This window comes from Scyliorhinus torazame, chromosome 12, assembly GCF_047496885.1.
Source record: "Scyliorhinus torazame isolate Kashiwa2021f chromosome 12, sScyTor2.1, whole genome shotgun sequence".
Lineage (NCBI taxonomy): Eukaryota > Metazoa > Chordata > Chondrichthyes > Carcharhiniformes > Scyliorhinidae > Scyliorhinus > Scyliorhinus torazame.
In genome coordinates, this window is record NC_092718.1 from 29,021,416 (window position 1) to 29,042,442 (window position 21,027).

The following is a 21,027-nucleotide window of genomic DNA, read 5'->3' on the forward strand; positions in this document are numbered from 1 at the left end:
AGGAATTCCCTCCCTAAACCCCTCCTATGCCTCTCCGTACTCCTTTAAAACACTTCTTAAAACCTACCTCATTACCAAGTTTTTGACCTGTAACCTCAATATCACCTGTGGTTCGGTACCAAATTTTGTTTGACAATGCTTGTGAAGTTTTACTCTGTTAAAGATGCTATACAAATGCAAGTTGATATGGTTACAAGCAAAAGGATATATGTGGCCTCAATGTCCCAGATACCACTATTACTATTCCTGGGTATGGTGGCACAGTGATATACAGTTGGGAGGGCGTTGCCCTGGGAGTCCTCAATATTGACTCTGGACCCCATGAAGTCTCATGGCTTCAGCTTAATCATGGATATAGAAACCTCCTGCTGATGACCACGTACTGTCCACCATCATCTGATGAATCAGTACTCTTCCATGTTGAACACCACATGGAGGAAGCATGGAGGGTGGCAAGTCTGCAGACTATACTCTGCATGGGGGACTTCAATGTCCATCATCAAAAGTGGCTCGGTAGTTCCAGAGCTGGCCGGGTCCTAAAGGACATAGCCGCTGGACTGTGACTGCAGCAGGTGGTGAGGGAATCAACAGGAGGGAAAAACATACTTGACCTCATCCTCACCAACCTGCCTGCTGCAGATGCATCTGTCCATGACAGTATTGGCAGAAATGACCACGACACAGTCCTTGTGAAGACACAGTCCCGTCTTCACATTGAGGATACCCTCCATCGTGTTGTGTGGCACTAACACCGTGTCAAATCGGATAGACTTTAAACAGATCTACCAACTCAAGACTGGGCATCCATGAGGCGCTATGGGCCATCAGCAGCAGCAGAATTGTACTCAAAAGTAAAGCGGGTAATTATAGGCCAGTTAGCTTAACTTCGGTAGTAGGGAAGATGCTGGAATCTATCATCAAGGAAGAAATAGCTTGGCATCTGGATGGAAATTATCCCATTGGACTGACGCAGCATTGGTTCATAAAGGGCAGGTTGTGCCTAACTAATTTAGTGGAATTTTTTGAGGACATTACCAGTGCGGTAAAGAATGGGGAGCCAATGGATGTGGTATATCTGGATTTCCAGAAAGCTTGTGACAAAGTGCCACACAAAAGGTTGCTGCATAAGATAAAGACGCATGGCGTTAAGGGTAAAGTAGTAGCATGGATAGAGGATTGGTTAATTAATAGAAAGCAAAGAGTGGGCATTAATGGGTGTTTCTCTGGTTGGCAATCAGTACTTAGTGGTATCCCTCAGGGATCAGTGTTGGGCCCACAATTGTTCACAATTTACATAGGTGATTTGGAGTTGGGGACCAAGTGCAATGTGTCCACGTTTGCTGACGACACTAAGATGAGTGGTAAAGCAAAAAGTGCAGAGGATACTGGAAGTCTGCAGAGGGATTTGGATAGTTTAAGTGAATGGGCTAGGGTCTGGCAGATGGGATACAATGTTGAAAAATGTGAGATTATCCATTTTGGTAGGAATAACAGCAAAAGGGATTATTATTTAAATAATAAAATATTAAAACATGCTGCTGTGCAGAGGGACCTGGGTGTGCTGGTGCATGAATTGCAAAAAGTTGGTTTCCAGGTGCAACAGGTGATTAAGAAGGCGAATGGAGATTTGTCCCTCATTGCTAGAGGGATGGAGTTTAAGACTAGGGAGGTTATGCTGCAACTATATAAGGTGTTAGTGAGGCCACACCTGGAGTATTGTGTTCAGTTTTGGTCTCCTTACCTGAGAAAGGACATACTGGCGCTGGAGGGTGTGCAAAGGAGATTCACTAGGTTAATCCCAGAGTTGAGGGGGTTGGATTACGAGGAGAGGTTGAGTAGACTGGGACTGTACTCGTTGGAGTTTAGAGGGATGCGGGGGGATATTAGAGATAAGGGAAACCGAGATAATTATGAAGAGAATAGATAGGATACATGCTGGCAGGTTGTTTCCACTGTCGGGTGAAAGCAGAACTAGGGGGCACGGCCTCAAATTAAGGGGAGTAGATTTAGGACTGAGCTTAGGAGGAACTTCTTCACCCAAAAGGTTGCGAATCTATGGAATTCCCTGCCCAGTGAAGCAGTTGAGGCTCCTTCATGAAATGTTTTTAAGATAAAGATAGATAGTTTTTTGAAGAATAAAGGGATTAAGAGTTATGGTGTTCGGGCGGGAAAGCGGAGCTAAATCCACAAAAGATCAGCCATGATCTCATTGAATGGCGGAGCAGGCTGGAAGTGCATGGCCTACTCCTGCTCCTAGTTCTTATGTTATCTTCATCCTCATGGCCTGGCATATCCCCCACTCTACCATTACCACCAAGCCAGGGAATCAACCATGGTTCAATGAAGAGTGTAGGAGAGCATGCCAGGAGCAATATCAGGCATTTCTAAAAATGAGGTGTCAACCTGGTGAAGTTACAATACAGGGCTACTTGCGTGCCAAACAGCATAAATAGCAAGTAATATACAGAGCTAAGCGATTCCACAATAAACGCATCAGAACTAAGCTCTGCAGTCCTGCCACATCCAGCCGTGAATGGTGGTGGACAATTAAACAACTCACTGGAGGAGGAAGCTCCACAAATATCCCCATCCTCAATGATGGAGGAGCCCAGCATACATGTGCAAAAGACAAAGCTGAAGCATTCGCAATAATCTTCAACCAGAAGTGCCGAACAGATGATCCATCTCGGTCTCCTCCTGAGCATCACAGATGTCAGTCTTCCGCCAATACGATTCATTCCAAATACTATCAAGAAACGGCTGAAGGCACTGGCAATATTTTGGCTATAGTACTGAGGACTTGTGCTCCAGAACGTGCCCGCTCCTAGCCAAGCTGTTCCAGGACAGATACAACACTAGCATCTACCCGTCAATATGGAAATTGCCCAGATGTGTCCTGTACACAAGAAACAGGACAAATTCGGCCCAGCCAATTACTGCCCTATCAGCCTACTCTCTATCGTCAGCAAAGTAATGGAAGGAGTCATTAACAATGTACTAAAGCGGCACTTACTCAGTAATAATCTGCTCACGGATGCTCAGTTTGGGTTCCACCAGTCACTCAGCTCCTGACTTTATTACAGCCTTGGTTCAAACATAGACAAAAGAGGTAAATGCCAGATTGGAGGTGAGAGTGACTGCTCTCGACATCAAGGCAGCATTTGACACAGTAGGCCAAAAGAAGCCAGAGTGTAATGAATGTCCCTTCAAGAACTGTTTGTCTTCTCAAATGGCTGCTGTGATGTCATTGTGTGGGTGGAGCTGGACTGTGGCTCTGGTTTTTACTTTCGTTTTGAGCTGGGAGCTGCTTGTGACTCAGTTTTACTTTCGGTTTAAACAGTCGGAAGCTGTATTCAGACTACAAGGATCTTGGAGTCTCTCTCTCTGCATGTTAAAAAGGTGTCTCCAGATCACTTGATAACTTCAAAGTAATAACTGTGGGCGGGATTCTCCCAGCCCTGGGCAGGGTCGGAGAATCCCCGCAACCAGGCCACGCTGCCCCAATGCCGGCACGCCATTGGCGCCAGCGTGGTTGGCGCAGCGCTGGTCGTGGCCCGCTCTATGTGTCCGGCCCGCCGATTCTCCGGCCCAAATGGGCCGAGCGGCCACAGTTACAACGCTGAGTCCCGCCGGCGCCGTCCACACCTGCATGCAGCCGGCGGGAACTCTGCGTGCCAAGGTCAGGTGGCGGCCTGTGTGGAGGGGGACTCCGACCCCAGGGTGGGTCCCGATTGCGGGCCAGCTTCTCTGTCCCCTGGCCTCTTTTGCTACGCGCCGGCCCCTGTACTCCTGCGCCATGATGCGTCGGTGCCGGCGCGTTGAAGGAGGCCACCGCGCCGGCGCGCGTTGGCGCAGGTGCCACTGCGCATGTGTGCCTTGGCGCCACTGCGCATGCGCGGGATCGGCAGCTAGAGCAGTGCGAACCGCTCCAGCGCCGTGCTGGCCCCCTGTAGGGGCCAGAATTACTCCTGGCAGCGGCCCGTTCACATCGTCGTAAAACACAACGGTGTTTACAATGGGGTTCACACTCTGCCGTGGGATGGGAGAATCCCGCAGTGTGTTCTGGAAGGAATTCAAACCTACTGTTTTGTGGTAAAAGGGATTGTCTGATTTATGAATGTTGTTACTTGAGTGAAACAGTAAAGGGAAGTTATTAAGGGTTAAATATAGAGTACTGTATCTATGGGGGGTATTTATGTTTGTAGTTGATAAAAATGTTTACTGTGCGTTTATAAAATGTTAACTGAATTCGTAGAATAAACTTTGTTTTTGATTACAAGTGCTTAAGACCTCTGTTGCATAACAGCTGAAGAGTAGGCACTTGTGCTCCTCATAATCAAAATCTATAAACAGTTGTCGGTCAGGTGAACTCCATGATATGCTTTGGTGTTCTCTAAACCTTGGCCCATAACACTGGCAAAATTGGAGTCAATGGGAATCAGGGGAAAACTCTCCACTGGTTGGAGTCATACCTGGCACAAAGGAAGATGGTTGTAGTAGTTGGTGGACAATCATCTCAGCTCCAGGATATCACTACAGGAGTTCCTCAGGGTCGCCGCCCCAACCTTCTTCAGCTGCTTCATCAATGACATCTTTTCCATCATAAGGTCAAGGTGGGGATATTCACAGATGCCGGCACAATTTTCAGCACCATTCACGACTCCTCAGATAATGAAGCATGTTCAAATGCAACAAGACCTGGATATTATCCAGGCTTGGGCTGATAAGTGGCAAGTAACATTCACGCCACACAGGTACCAGGCAATGACCGTCTCCTACAAAAGAGGATCTAATCATCGCCCCTTGACATTGAATGGCATTACCATTGCTGAATCCCCCACAATATACATCCTGGGGCTTACCATAAATCAGATACTGAACTGGACTAGCTATACTAATACTGTGGCTACCAGAGCAGGTCAAAGGCCAGGAATCCTACAGACAGTAACTCACCTCCTGACCCCCCAAAGCCTGTCCACATCTACAAGGCAAAAGGCAGGAGTGTAATGGAATATTCTCCACTTGCATGGGTGAGTGTAGCTCCAACAACACTCAAGAGGCTCAACACCATCCAGAATAAAGCAGCCCACTTTATTGCTACCCCTTTCACAAACATTCAATACCTCCATCACCGACATGCAGTGACAGCCATGTGTACCATCTATAAGATGCACTGCAGTAACTCACCAAGGTTCCTAAGGCAGCACCTTAGGCAGAACCCACCACCTGGAGGCTTCCCTGCAAGTCACTCACCATTCTGACCTGGAAATATATTGTCGTTCCTTTACTGTCACTGGGTCAAAATCCTGGAACTCACTCCCTTCCAGCACTGTGAATGGATCTACACCTCAGGGACTGCAGCGGTTCAAGGAGGCAGCTCACCACCACTTTCTGAAGGACAACTAGGGTTAGGCAATAAATGCTGGTGTAACCAGCGGCACCAACATCTCGTAAATTAATAAAAGATAACACTGAGTCACGTATGGTAGTGGAGAATTTAGTTGTATTATTTTTCAATTCTCAGATGTCCCATGTATGTTTATACACGCTTTTGTGTTAAGTTTGTAATCAAGTGCCTTGAGAGAGCTGTGCTAGCTTTGCTGGTTGCAAGTCCCCTACCACCCAAAACCCAAAGTTCCCTCAGAAGTGCAAAAAAACTACAGTAACTGCAAATTCATTAAAAAAAAACATTTTTTATGCCAACAGTTCATCTGTGAATTGGTATCAATGTTTGCACACAAAAGAAAACAAATAACAACCTGGGAATGATGGCTGTGGCTCCTTGAATCAGTTCTGAGCAATTATTAAAAATAATATACTATTCCCCAGCAGACAGACCAATTACGATCAAGTGACTCCATAGCTAGTAATTTTCCAGGACTTGTGAGCATCATTGGCAGGGCAAAACTGCAGAGTAGGTACTGATGTAAATTAGTGCAGAAAAATTGTGGGAACATATTGTCTGAACACACCACTATAAATGCTTCACTAAAAGTCATATTTTTCTTTGCATGTAAAAATAATGAAAGTTAAGAAATTTCTAATGGTATATGGTTAATGAATATGCCAGGTAGGCAGTATGCACTAAATTAAAATAGACAACATGCCACCTACAGTGTATTTTAAACAGGGATGGATATTGCACAGATTCTATGGTGGACAATAAAGGACACATTACACCAGTCACGCTGTGTTTAGAAAATGTACATTCTACATTTCATGGAAAATTCATTTTAAAGAATCTGCTAATCGGAAAAGAGATCATTCCTACCCATTATCAGCTTATTTCGTTCAGGGATCAAGTGCTGAGTCCATTCTGATGGTGCGCCATATCCCATAGTGGTGCTTGCTGCAATCCGAACTTTGTAAATTTTCTTGGATTGTACAGTAGGAAGCGTGACTTGAGTTTCATTTCCATCAACTTCAATTGAATAAATCTGATCTGTTACACAAAGAGATGATTTATATTAATTGTGGATGAATAAAAATAGAAAGTCTGAATTTGCAGGCAGGTTCTCACGAGTCTTACAAGAAAGAATTCTTTACATTTCCATATATATGTTGCATGTGAGCATTTCTGGCAAACTGCCAGCAAAAACAATAAACTAAGAACATATTTTAATTGGCATCACAAGTTAAGCATTTTGTTCTTGATGATTTAAACTTCAGGTTCAGGGGTTTTGATAATGTTTACATATCTATTCCATACAAGATTGTTTTTTCTCATTTGTCCTTTGAGGCAAAGATGACCATGTCCATCATCGGGGGTTTTGGCAGGTGACTGCTAAGTTCGATCTATGTTCAGAAGGTTCTGCTGAAAACAGGACAGGATTCTTCAGACAATTTAGCTTTGGAGTGGCTGCATCGAGAATTCTTCTCCTTGCTATTTGTCTTTGTCTTTGATATTAACTTGCTTTCGAAGGACTTTGCACCATTTTATTTGGTCGCACCAAGTGCAGCAACCCTGGCTGAGCTTCTCCCAGGACTCAAAGTCAATATCAATGCTTTTAAGTGAAGCTTTCAGAGTGTCCTTGTAGCACTTCCATAGCAACACACTCAGATTCAAACACTCCATGGAAAATTTGCTTTGGGAAGTAAAACCAGCAATTTACTCTCTTTCGTTGGTGGGTGGGTTGGGAGGCATTACAGGAACGGGATTCCCTCCAGATTCCTACCTGCCCCAACTACACAGCCATTTTATACTGGGGTGGGCAACGCCTCAGATTGGAAGCTCAACTATGCCCCACTTAAGCTCCTTAAGTGGCTAGTTAATGGTCACTTAAGGGTGGCTTTCCGTTCAACCTCAATTTTTAGGCTGGCAGGAACATTCAACCTCCATGCAGGAAGGCCGGAAAGAATCAATGTTAGATCGCAAGCGGATTGGAGGAAGAGGAGGCTGCCATCAAAACTCTCCTTCTGATTGGGTGGCATCCTCCCCTTAAGGTTCAGTGACCTCCGGATCTCTTCTCCATCCCCTACACCCCCCAACACCACCACACCTGACCTTTCCCCAAGTCGGCCCCCGACGAGTCACCAGGGACACCTTGGGCGGGATTCTCCACCCCCACGCCGAAGTGGCCGCGCCGTCAAGGTACACGACGGCGTGGAACGGCCCCGGTCCCGACCGATTCAGGCCCTGACAATGGGCCAGTATCGGGGCCGCGTCATCTACCCGCGCCAGGCCTTGTCGCCCGCGTAAAAGCGGCGCCGCATAGATGACGCGGCCGGCGCCGCATAACAGACGTCATCCGCGCATGCGCGGGTTGGCCGGCGCCAACCCGCGCATGCGTGGTTGCCGTCCTGTCCAAATCCGCCCCGCAAGAAGATGGGGGACGGATCTTGCGGGGCGGCGGAAGGAAAGAGGTCCTCCTTCAGAGAGGACGGCCCGACGATCGGTGGGCACCGATCGCGGGCCACCCCACATTTAAGGTACCCCCCGGTGCAGGATCCCCCCTCGGCCCCCCCCCCCCCCAGCGTTCACGCACCGCCCACGACTGTAGTGACCAGGTGTGGACGGCGCTGGGGGGCACCCGCCGTTTTGGCCTGGCCGCTCGGCCCATCCGGGCCTCAGAATCGCGGGGGTGCCGGAGAATCGCCATTTTGGGTATCTCCAGCGATTCTCCGGCCTGCGGCCCGCGAAACTCGACCAGGCCGTTCCCGCCGCTTGGGAGAATCGCGGGAGGGTGTCGGACCGGCGCCCCCGGAAATTTTGCCGGCCCAGGCGATTCTCCCAACCGGCGTGGGAGTGGAGAATCGCGCCCCCAATACTTGTCTTGTCCTCCAGTTATGGCACTTAGGCTCAGGGGCGTTTGTGTAGTTCCACTTCTGTCCACTGCAGCACTGTCGCTGCAGGGACTGGAGGGCTCCCAGCGCAAAAATTCAGGTCCAAGTGACAGACATTCTGACTGCATAGCCAGTCCAACTCTTTTTTTTTTTTTTAAATTTTTATTAAAGGTTTTCATAAAATATCAATAACAAAATGAGAAAGAAAAAAGAACCCAACAGGGTTAAGTACAAAACACAATCTAAAAAAGCAACCCCCCAAACCCCTCCACCCCCCCCCCCCCCCGTACCTAAATAATAAATTAACATTAACACCCCGACTTAAGACAACAGGTGTATACACCCCCTCAGTAGCCAGTCCAACTCAAGTGTAACTGTCTCAATATGGTGTGGATGCTTGGCAAGCCAGCTTGGGTAAGTACCTCAGCATCTAGCATGTTGTCCTGCCATTCAATCTTCAGAAGCTTCCAACGGCAGGGCAGTTCAAGAGAAAGTGGTCACGATTCTTGGCATGATGCTGGTAGACAATCTAAGTCTCCCATGCAAAGAGCACAGTGGGCAGAACTATTGCTCTGTGTCATGAGTAAAATGTCTTACTATTTATTTTCTGCAGTATTATATTATTGCCATATGCTAGGAAACAAGCTTGTGTGGGCGTGACTGATTTAATTGAATTTGAGGCAGCAGCCTGTAAAGATCAAAACATCAATAAAGCAGGTGTGAAGGCAACTGGTTTTAAATAGTAATGAACAGAGATGGGATGGAGTGCCACAGATGCAGCATGAATTGAAATTTAGCATTATAGAATCATTCAATGCAGAAGGAAGCCATTCAACCCAACTGGTATGCACCAGCCCTTGGAAAGGGTACCCTACTGAAGCCCACACTGCCACCCTATCCCTAACCCCACTAAGGGAAAATTTAGTATGGCCAATCCACCTAACATGCACATTTTTGGACTGTGGGAGGAACCTCCTGGAGTCCCCGGAGGAAACCCACGCAGGCACGGGAGAAAGTGCAAACTCCATAGTCACCCGAGGCCAGAATTGAACTCGGGCCCTGGAGTTGTGAGGCAGCAGTTCTAACCACTGTGTCACCCCTAATTAAGATAAGTGAATTGAAACTATTCTATTAAAAAAAACATATACAGTTGGGAGATCGTCAATGGATGAGGCAAAATAAAATTTTCTTTAAAAATATAGTGGCCATAATGTAATTACAAAAAAGCCTGATCAATTCTGGGAAGAGGAACATTTAAAAGATTATAGAAACAATGGAGTTGTGAATGGCTACAAGATCTCAAATAAGACACTTGCAGAACTTTTCTTGTTGTTCCTGCCAATCCCGATTGCGAGCCCCCGCCACGGGTGCTTTAGCGGCAGAGGGTGCAATAACAGGAAAACCCATCGACAGTGAAGGGATCGGAAGATCCCGATACCAGCCAATGGCAGGCCGCCTCCACCCCCATCCCACCCTGTGTGTGTTGAAGCCAGACCAGTGAACACCAATTTGCTGCCATCCTCAAGGAGAGTTTGTGCAATATTTCCGCCAGGAGCAGCAAGACATTGTGTGGTAATGTTACTGGAATTTGCCAAATTCAAATCTGAGGATTAATCATCATCAAAAAGGGGTTTAGCGGAGTTTATTTAAGCCAAAAAAACCTTTTTAGGAATGTTTGAAAAGTACTGTTAACTGTGTTCTCGTGTTTTTTTAAATATATTACTTTTTCTGAGTTACAAAGCCAAGGCTCAGAGTGTGGGTCAGGGACGAACCCCTAATCCAGTTCCTCCCCTGCTCCAAAAACCAATTCAAATTGAATCCAATTCATGGTCCCCACAAGAGAGACATACCAGATCTGAGCCAAAGGCTCTAAGTGTTCACTTAATTTTCTTCCTGATTTAAATAAATGTTTAACGTCAATATTTCAAGACATCACAATTGGACTGTGGATTGGGGGCGCGAATCTCCCAGCCGCGCGCCGGGCCGGAGAATCGCGTATCGGCGCCATTTGCGCTGGCGTGTTTGGCACGGCGCCGGTCACAGGCCGTTGTCCGCGGCCGTGCCGCCGATTCTCCGGCCCGGATGGGTCGAACGGCCGCGCAGAAACGGCAGAGTCCCGCCGGCGCCGTTCACCCCTGCTCGCAGCCGGCGGGAACTCTGCGGGTAGGGTCGGGGGGTGGCCTGTGGGGCAGGGAAAAGCGCTCCTTCACCAGGGAGGGGCATCCGATGGGGTTTGGCCCGTGATCGGGGCCCACCAATCGGCGGGCCGGCCTCTTACCACCCCCCCCCCGGGCCTAATTTGTTGCGCGGCCGGCTCCTGAACCCCCACACCATGTTGCGTCGGGGCCAGCGCGCTGAAGAAGTCCCCCATGCATGCACGGGTTCGCGCGGCCCAACTGTGCATGTGCGGGCTGGCGTGGCGCCCATTTGGCGCCAGGAAGGGAGGCTGGAGTGGCGTGAACCGCTCCAGTGCCGTGCTGGTCTCCTGTGTGGGCCCGAACCAGTAATCCCCGCGCCCGTTTCGCGCCGTCGTGAAACGCGACGGTGTTCACGACGGCTCGAACACTTAGGCTCCATTTCGGAGAATCGCGCCCTACATCTCCTGACTTCAAATAGCTCCTCATAATACACAAATTGCAAAATCGCGGTGGCAGCTGATTCAAGTTTTTCTTTGGGATTTGGGTAGCCTGGCACCATCTGCCGTGCCGTGCCATGTCAGTTTTATCAGCAGACTTACTCCTCTTTGTGCCAGAATGGCATTGAAGTCTACCAAAGCCAACATTTGCGTGGAATTCTTGCATGTCGTCAATATAGATAAGTCAAGAAAACGTGCTGCCGCGATAATGAACTTAACCTACTGCTGACAGATTCTGGCTAAGCACTGAAACTTTAAGCTTGAGATAGGGCTTTTCTGGAGCAGGCTGGTACAGGACTTCGGTTTTCTTTGTACTGCCAAGTTGTTGCATGCATTGGAAAACATGCCATGCTACTTTGCATTTCCAGCTCTGAACCAGTAGCTAGTGCAAAGTCAGTTAATATAATGTGGAGGTGGGCAGCACAATGGCGCAGTTGTTAGCACTGTTGACTCACGGCGCCGAGGTCCCAGGATCGATCCCGCTCTGGGTCACTATCCGTGTGGAGTTTGCACATTCTCCCCGTGTTTGCGTGGGTTTCGCCCCCATAACCCAAGGATGTGCAAGGTAGGTGGAGTGGCCATGCTAAATTGCCCCTTAATTGGAAAAAACGAATTGGGTACTCTAAATTTATTTTTTAAAACATAAAAAATAAAACGTGGAGGAACAGCGTCACAGGACCGCTGATTAGTTTTAACAAGGAAAAACACTAAACATGAAAAAATTGGAATATAAAGCATTACGCCTTTACTCCCCCCACCCCCCCCCCCTCCCCCACTTAGCTCTGAACCAAAGTTAGGATATCTCCTCAGAATCCCCCCAGTTGATTGTCACATGAGGTTCCAAGTTCCACTCCCAAAAACATGCTTTAAAATCTTCTCTCATAATAATAATGCGGTTTGCATTCTGAAATTTAATGTAGGTTTTCCAAGTGATACTTATAACCAAAGCTTCCATTCCACTTTTAACAGCAAATCCAGTCTAGGACTGTACTAACCCTTTTATGATTTCTTTGTCTGAACTGCTGTGCAAACTGCTCACAATTGCTTTACCTCTCAATTTCCAGACTGTATTAAAATAACATCAAACATTTCATCAAACTTTGAAGTCTGCTGTCCCACTTTAAATCTAGTTACTACAATTGTCTCTTTAACTCAGCAAACTTTGTTTACTCTTCCTTGAATTCTGATGAACAATACCTTGGTCTCTGTTCTCTTGACTTCTGGTGTCTTAAACATTCTTTCCATCCCAATTCCCTAGTTATCTTTTTTTAAAAATATATATTTTATTCAAGTTTTTTGGCCAAATATAACAATACGTAGTGTTTCTTTTACACAACAATAAAGCAATATAAATAACCGTGGCCAGTTTTAAACAAATAAATAAGTAATATATAAACAAAACAAAAAAAACAAAACTAAATGGCAACTGCCTTGTCCAAAATAAACTCTCCAAAAATACAATCCAACAATCCAATATACAATTACATATACCAAATACCTATACATATACAATAACATCCCCGAGAGTCCGTCCGATTCCTCCCCCCTGGGTTGCTGCTGTTATCTACTTCTTTTCCATTCCCTCTATCTTTCTGTGAGGTAGTCGACGAACGGTTGCCACCGCCCGGTGAACCCCTGAGCCGAACCCCTTAACACGAACTTAATCCGTTCTAACTTTATGAACCCTGCCATATCGTTTATCCAGGTCTCCACACCCGGGGGTTTGGCTTCCTTCCACATTAACAATATCCTGCGCCGGGCTACAAGGGACGCAAAGGCCAACACGTCAGCCTCTCTCGCCTCCTGCACTTCCGGCTCTTCTGCAACCCCAAATATAGCCAACCCCCAGCTTGGTTCGACCCGGACCCCCACTACCTTCGAAAGCACCTTTGCCACCCCCACCCAGAACCCCTGTAGTGCCGGGCATGACCAGAACATGTGGGTGTGATTCGCTGGGCCTCTCGAGCATCTCGCACACCTATCCTCTATCCCAAAACATTTACTAAGCCGTGCTCCAGTCATATGCGCCCTGTGTAGCACCTTAAATTGTATCAGGCTTAGCCTGGCACACGAGGACTATGAGTTTACCCTACATAGCGCATCAGCCCACAGGCCCTCCTCAATCTCCTCCCCCAGTTCTTCTTCCCATTTCCCTTTCAGCTCATCTACCATGATCTCCCCCTCGTCCCTCATCTCCCTGTATATGTCCGCCACCTTACCGTCCTCTACCCATGTCTCTGAGACCACTCTATCCTACACTTCCTGCGTCGGAAGCTGCGGGAATTCCCTCACCTGTTGCCTCGCAAAAGCCCTCAATTGCATAGACCGAAATGCATTCCCTTGGGGCAAACCATATTTCTCCGTCAGCGCTCCCAGACTCGCTAAACGTCCCATTTACAAATAGATCTTTTAATTGTACTACCCCAGCTCTTTGCCATGCTCCAAATCCCCCATCCATTCTCCCCGGAACAAACCTATGATTGTTTCTTATCGAGGACCGCACCGAAGCTCCCGTCCCTCCCCTATGCCGTCTACCCTGCCACCATATTTTCAATGTAGCCACCACCACCGGGCTAGTGGTGTATTTCTTTGGTGAGAACGGCAACGGCGCCGTCACCATTGCTTGCAGGCTAGTCCCCCTGCAGGACGCCCTCTCCAATCTCTTCCACGCCGCTCCCTCCCCTTCTCCCATCCACTTACACACCATTGAAACATTGGCGGCCCAGTAGTACTCACTTAGGCTCGGTAGTGCCAGCCCCCCCCTGTCCCTACTACGCTGCAAGAATCCCCGCCTCACTCTCGGGGTCTTCCCAGCCCACACAAAACTCATAATGCTCTTCTCAGTTCTTTTGAAAAAAGCCTTCGTGATCACCACCGGAAGGCACTGGAACACAAAAAGGAATCTCGGGAGGACCACCATTTTAACCGCCTGCACCCTACCTGCCAATGACAGGGACACCATGTCCCATCTTTTGAAATCCTCCTCCATCTGTTCCACCAACCGTGTTAAATTAAGCCTATGTAATGTCCCCCAATTCTTGGCTATCTGGATCCCGAGGTACCGGAAGTCCCTTGTTACCTTCCTCAACGGTAAATCCTCTATCTCTCTGCTCTGCTCCCCCGGATGCACCACAAATAACTCACTTTTCCCCATGTTCAGTTTATACCCTGAAAAATCCCCAAACTCCCCAAGTATCCGCATTATCTCTGGCATCCCCTCCGCCGGGTCCGCCACATATAGCAACAAATCATCCACATACAGAGATACCCGGTGTTCTTCTCCCCCCCTAAGTACTCCCCTCCACTTCCTGGAACCCCTCAGTGCCATGGCCAGGGGTTCAATCGCCAATGCAAACAATAACGGGGACAGAGGACATCCCTGCCTCATCCCTCTATGGAGCCGAAAATAGTCAGACCCCCGTCCATTCGTGACCACGCTCGCCATCGGGGCCCTATACAGCAACTGTACCCACCTGATATACCCGTCCCCAAAGCCAAATCTCCTCAACACCTCCCACAAATAATCCCACTCCACTCTATCAAATGCTTTCTCGGCATCCATCGCCACCACTATCTCCGCTTCCCCCTCTGGTGGGGGCATCATCATTACCCCTAGCAGCCTCCGTATATTTGTATTTAGCTGTCTCCCCTTCACAAACCCAGTTTGGTCCTCATGGACCACCCCCGGGACATAATCCTCTATCCTCATTGCCATTACCTTGGCCAGAATCTTAGCATCCACATTCAGGAGGGAAATGGGCCTGTATGACCCGCATTGTAGCGGGTCTTTTTCCTTCTTTAGGAGGAGCGATATCGTTGCCTCTGACATAGTCGGGGGCAGCTGCCCCCTTTCCCTCGCCTCATTAAAGGTTCTCATCAATAGCGGGGCCAGCAAGTCCAAATATTTCTTATAGAATTCATCTGGGAATCCGTCTGGTCCCGGGGCCTTCCCCGCCTGCATGCTTCCAATCCCTTTCACTACTTCCTCCGTCTCAATCTGTGCTCCCAGCCCTACTCTCTCCTGTTCCTCCACCTTAGGAAATTCCAGCTGATCCAGAAAGCACATCATTCTCTCCTTCCCGTCCGGGGGCTGCGCTTCATATAATCTTTCATAAAATGCCTTGAACACTCCATTCACTCTCTCCGCTCCCCCTCTCCCTCCTCATCTCTCACCCTCCCTATCTCCCTCGCTGCTCCCCTTTTCCTCAGTTGGTGGGCCAACAACCTACTCGCCTTCTCCCCATATTCGTACTGTACACCCTGTGCCTTCCTCCATTGTGCCTCTGCCTTACCCGTAGTCAACAAGTCAAATTCTACATGTAGCCTTTGCCTTTCCCTGTATAGTCCCTCCTCCGGTGCCTCCGCCTATTGTCTGTCCACCCTCAGAAGTTCTTTCAACAACCGCTCCCTTTCCCTACCCTCCTGCTTTCCTTTATGTGCCCTAATAGATATCAGCTCCTCTCTAACCACTGCCTTCAGTGCCTCCCAGACCACTCCCACCTGTACCTCCCCATTATCATTAAGTTCCAAGTACCTTTCAATACACCCCCTCACCCTTAAACACACCCCCTCATCTGCCAATAATCCCATGTCCATTCTCCAGGGTGGAAGCTGTTGTTCTTCTTCCCCTATCTCCAGGTCCACCCAGTGTGGAGCATGATCCGAGATGGCTATAGCCGTGTACTCCGTCCCCGTCACCTTTGGGATCAGTGCCCTTCCCAAAACAAAAAAATCTATTTGTGAAAATACTTTATGTACATAGGAGAAAAACGAAAACTCCTTACTCCTAGGTCTACTAAATCTCCAGGGATCTACTCCTCCCATCTGCACCATAAAATCCTTAAGCACCCTAGCTGCAGCCGGCCTCCTTCCGGTCCTGGACCTCGATCTGTCCAGCCCTGGGTCCAGCACCGTATTAAAGTCTCCACCCATTACCAACTTCCCCACTTCTAGATCCGGAATTCGTCCTAACATACGCCTCATAAAATTGGCATCATCCCAGTTCGGGGCATACACGTTCACTAATACCACCGCCTCCCCTTGCAGTTTGCCACTCACCATCACGTATCTGCCCCCACTATCCGCCACTATAGTCTTTGCCTCAAACATTACCCGCATCCCCACTAGTATGGCCACCCCGCTGTTTTTTGCATCTAGCCCCGAATGAAACACCTGCCCCACCCATCCTTTGCGAAGTCTAACCTGGTCTGTCAGCTTCAGATGCGTCTCCTGAAGCATAACCACATCTGCCTTAAGTTTCTTTAGGTGTGCGAGTACCCATGCCCTCTTAATCGGCCCGTTCAGCCCTCTCACATTCCACGTGATCAACCGGGTTGGGGGGCTCTTTACCCCCCCCGCCCCCCCTTGACGACTAGCCATTTCCTTTTTCAATCCAGCTCCTCACCCGGTTCCCACGTAGCTGTATCCCCCCCAGGCGGCGCCCCCCCCGCCCCGCCCCCCCCCCTCCCATACCAGCTCCCCCTTCTCCCCAGCAGCAGCAACCCAGTTAACCCCCCCCCTGCTAGATCCCAAGCTAGCGTAATTGCACCCCCCCATGTTGCTCCCCGAAGTCAGCAAACTCTGGCCGACCTCGGCTTCCCCCCGTGACCTCGGCTCACACTGTGCGAGGCCCCCTCCTTCCTGCTTCCCTATTCCCGCCATGATTACCATAGCGCGGGAACAAAGCCCGCGCTTCCCCTTTTGGCCCCGCCCCCAATGGCCGGCGCCCACAGCTCCTCATCCTCCCTCACCCCCTCCCACACGACATGGGGAAGAGAGAGAAGTTACAGGGTCGCAGGTTTAACAACCTGGGAAGTCCTCTCTTCCCCCTTTTCCCCCCTTCATCCCACAAATTCCCCCCCCCCACTTTTGTCCCAAACGTTCTTTTTCTGGCCCGCTCACTCCAGCTTCTCCTCGACAATAAATGTCCACGCCTCGTCTGCTGTTTCGAAATAGTGGTGTTTCCCTAGATGTGTGACCCACAGTCTTGCCGGTTGCAACATTCCGAATTTGACCTTCCTTTTATGCAACACCGCCTTGGCCCGATTAAAGCTTGCCCTCCTTCTCGCCACCTCCGCACTCCAATCTTGATACACGCGGACCACCGCATTCTCCCACCTACTGTTCCGAGTTTTCTTGGCCCATCTGAGGACCATCTCTCTGTCCTTGTATCGGAGAAATCTCACAACTATTGCTCGAGGAATTTCTCCAGGCCTCGGTCTTCGCGCCATAACCCGATAGGCTCCCTCCACCTCCAGCGGACCCGTCGGGGCCTCCGATCCCATTAACGAATGCAGCATCGTGCTCACATATGCCCCAACGTCCGCCCCTTCTGGAAGACCAAGAATCCTTAAGTTCTTCCTCCTAGCATTGTTCTCCAGCACCTCCAGCCTTTCCACACATCTTTTGTGTTGTGCCTCGTGCATCTCCGTTTTCACCACCAGGCCCTGTATGTCGTCCTCATTCTCAGCAGCCTTTGCCTTCACGACCCGAAGCTCCTGTTCCTGGGTCTTTTGCTCCTCCTTTAGCCCCTCAATCGCTTGTAATATCGGGGCCAACAGCTCCTTCTTCATCTCCTTTTTGAGTTCATCTACGCAACGCCGCAGGAACTCTTGTTGGTCAGGGCCCCATATTAAACTGCCTCCTTCCGATGCCATCTTGCTTTGTGCCTGCCTTCCTGGCCGCTGCTCTTGAGGATCCACCGCAATCCGGCTACTTTCCTCTCTTTTTTCCATCCGTGTCCAGGGGGGATTCCTTTCTGGATTACCGCACAGTGTTATTTGCTGTTAAAATTGCCGATGGGGCTCCTATCAAAAGCCCAAAAGTCCGTTCCACCAGGAGCTGCCGAAACGTGCGACTTAGCTGGTCATCGCCGCACCCGGAAGCAATTCCCTAGTTATCTTGATAGTAATTTGTACTTTAGGAAGCTGCCTCTTTACAGCTTCTGTCCTGTCCAGTCTTTCTTCAAGCAGGGTTGAGAGATGTTCACTTGTCCTGTGTCCAACTTCCCACAAATTCAGCTAAAAAGTAAAAAGCTTCTCTACCTTACAAGGCCCGAGTTGCTAAGCAACACTGCATACCTTTGCTGGCCTATTTGTTCTTCACACCGTAACCCTCTCTAAGCACAATAGAAACAGTTGGAACTTAACCAACTCCCATACATACCTTTGTCCAGCGTGAATCTAACTATAGGTTTTACCTTTCTAGGCACAGAAACAATAAATTAAATCCACTTAAAACTCTACATTATTCCTAATGCTTACCAATGCATTGAAACGATCTTTGCTTTCCTAACAGCTGTTTGCTAGAGCTGTTGGGGAGAGTTTAAACTAATGTGGCAGGGGGGTGGGAACCGATGCAGGAAGTTGGAAGGTAGTAAAACAGGGACAGAAATAAAAGGCAGTAAGGGGGAAAGTGTAAGGCAGAGAAGCTATAGTCAAAAATCAAAAAGGGCGACAGTACAAGGTACAGTGACTGAGGGGAGTTCAGTGAATAGGACCAGGAATACTAAAAGAAACAAAACGGGAAGTGAAAACATCAATGGTAAGCGACGCGGCAGGTTGTTAAATGAAGATATGGGTTCAATGACAAGGAAAATTAGGAGAAAGGTTAAGAGGAAATATAATTTAGGAGAGGTTACTGATCGAGGTGTTAAGATTCAGAACAGAGGTAAAAAAGCCAACATAAGGGTACTTTACCTGAATGCTCGTAGTATTCGGAATAAGGTAAATGAGTTGATGGCGCAAATCATCGTGAATGACTATGATTTAGTGGCCATTACTGAAACATGGTTAAAGGATGGTCACGACTGGGAGTTAAATATCCGAGGGTATCAAACTTTTCGGAAGGACAGAGTGGATGGTAAGGGAGGTGGTGTAGCTCTGTTATTTAAGGATGACATCCGTGCAACAGTAAGGGATGACATCGGTGCTATGGAGGATAAGGTTGAATCCATTTGGGTGAAATCAGGAATAGTAAGGCGAAAAAGTCACTGATAGGAATAATCTGTAGGCCACCAAATAGTAACATTATGGTGGGGCAGGCAATAAACAAAGAAATAACAGATGCATGTAGAAATGGTACAGCAGTTATCATGGGGGATTTTAATCTACATGTTGATTGGTTTAACCAGGTCGGTCAAGGCAGCCTTGAGGAAGAGTTTATAGAATGTATCCGCGATAGTTTCCTAGAACAGTATGTAATGGAACCTACAAGGGAACAAGCGGTCCTAGATCTGGTCCTGTGTAATGAGACAGGGTTGATTCAGGATCTCATAGTTAGGGATCCTCTCGGAAGGAGCGATCACAATATGGTGGAATTTAAAATACAGATGGAGGGTGAGAAGGTAAAATCAAGCACTAGTGTGTTGTGCTTAAACAAAGGAGATTACAATGGGATGAGCGAAGAATTAGCTAAGGTAGACTGGGAGCAAAGACTTTATAGTGAAACAGTTGAGGAACAGTGGAGAACCTTCCACGTGATTTTTCACAGTGCTCAGCAAAGGTTTATACCAACAAAAAGGAAGGACGGTAAAAAGAGGGAAAATCGACCGTGGATATCTAAGGAAATAAGGGAGAGTATCAAATTGAAGGAAAAAACATACAAAGTAGCAAAGATCAGTGGGAGACTAGAGGACTGGGAAATCTTTAGGGGGCAACAGAAAGCTACTAAAAAAGCTATAAAGAGTAAGATAGATTATGAGAGTAAACTTGCTCAGAATATAAAAACAGATAGTAAAAGTTTCTACAAATACATCAAACAAAAAAGAGTGGCTAAGGTAAATATTGGTCCTTTAGAGGATGAGAAGGGAGATTTAATAATGGGAGATGAGGAAATGGCTGAGGAATTGAACAGGTTTTTTGGGTCGGTCTTCACAGTGGAAGACACAAATAACATGCCAGTGACTGATGGAAATGAGGCTATGACAGGTGAGGACCTTGAGAGGATTGTTATCACCAAGGAGGTAGTGATGGGCAAGCTAATGGGGCTAAAGGTAGACAAGTCTCCTGGACCTGATGGAATGCATCCCAGAGTGCTAAAAGAGATGGCTAGGGAAATTGCAAATGCACTAGTGATAATTTACCAAAATTCACTAGACTCGGGGGTGGTCCCGGCGGATTGGAAATTAGCAAACGTGACACCACTGTTTAAAAAAGGAGGTAGGCAGAAAGCGGGTAATTATAGGTCAGTGAGCTTAACTTCGGTAGTAGGGAAGATGCTGGAATCTATCATCAAGGAAGAAATAGCGAGGCATCTGGATGGAAATTGTCCCATTGGGCAGATGCAGCATGGGTTCATAAAGGGCAGGTCGTGCCTAACTAATTTAGTGGAATTTTTTGAGGACATTAACAGTGCGGTAGATAACGGGGAGCCAATGGATGTGGTATATCTGGATTTCCAGAAAGCCTTTGACCCACACAAAAGGTTGTTGCATAAGATAAAGATGCATGGCATTGAGGGGAAAGTAGTAGCATGGATAGAGGATTGGTTAATTAATAGAAAGCAAAGAGTGGGGATTAATGGGTGTTTCTCTGGTTGGCAATCAGTAGCTAGTGGTGTCCCTCAGGGATCAGTGTTGGGCCCACAACTGTTCACAATTTACATAGATGATTTGGAGTTGGGGACCAAGGGCAATGTGTCCAAGTTTGCAGACGACACTAAGATAAGTGGTAAAGCAAAAAGTGCAGAGGATACTGAAAGTCTGCAGAGGGATTTGGATAGGCTAAGTGAATGGGCTAGGGTCTGGCAGATGGAATACAATGTTGACAAATGTGACGTTATCCATTTTGGAAGGAATAACAGCAAAAAGGGATTATTATTTAAATGATAAAATATTAAAACATGCTGCTGTGCAAAGAGACCTGGGTGTGCTAATGCATGAGTCGCAAAAAGTTGGTTTTCAGGTGCAACAGGTGATTAAGAAGGCAAATGGAATTTTGTCCTTCATTGCTAGAGGGATGGAGTTTAAGACTAGGGAGGTTATGCTGCAATTGTATAAGGTGTTAGTGAGGCCACACCTGGAGTATTGTGTTCAGTTTTGGTCTCCTTACTTGAGAAAGGACGTACTGGCACTGGAGGGTGTGCAGAGGAGATTCACTAGGTTAATCCCA

The 21,027-nt window shown here is 47.9% G+C and overlaps 1 protein-coding gene across 3 annotated transcripts in view; it reads right to left on the reverse strand.

Annotated features, from left to right (window-relative positions):
- The window catches only part of igdcc4 (immunoglobulin superfamily, DCC subclass, member 4), a 366,490-nt gene that overhangs the window by 137,352 nt on the left and 208,111 nt on the right, over positions 1-21,027 (reverse strand). For all 3 annotated transcript variants that reach the window (XM_072470589.1, XM_072470588.1, XM_072470587.1), the window contains one exon: positions 6,272-6,442. In XM_072470589.1, coding sequence (XP_072326690.1) covers positions 6,272-6,442 — 171 coding nt within the window. The remainder of the gene's footprint in view (positions 1-6,271; positions 6,443-21,027) is intronic.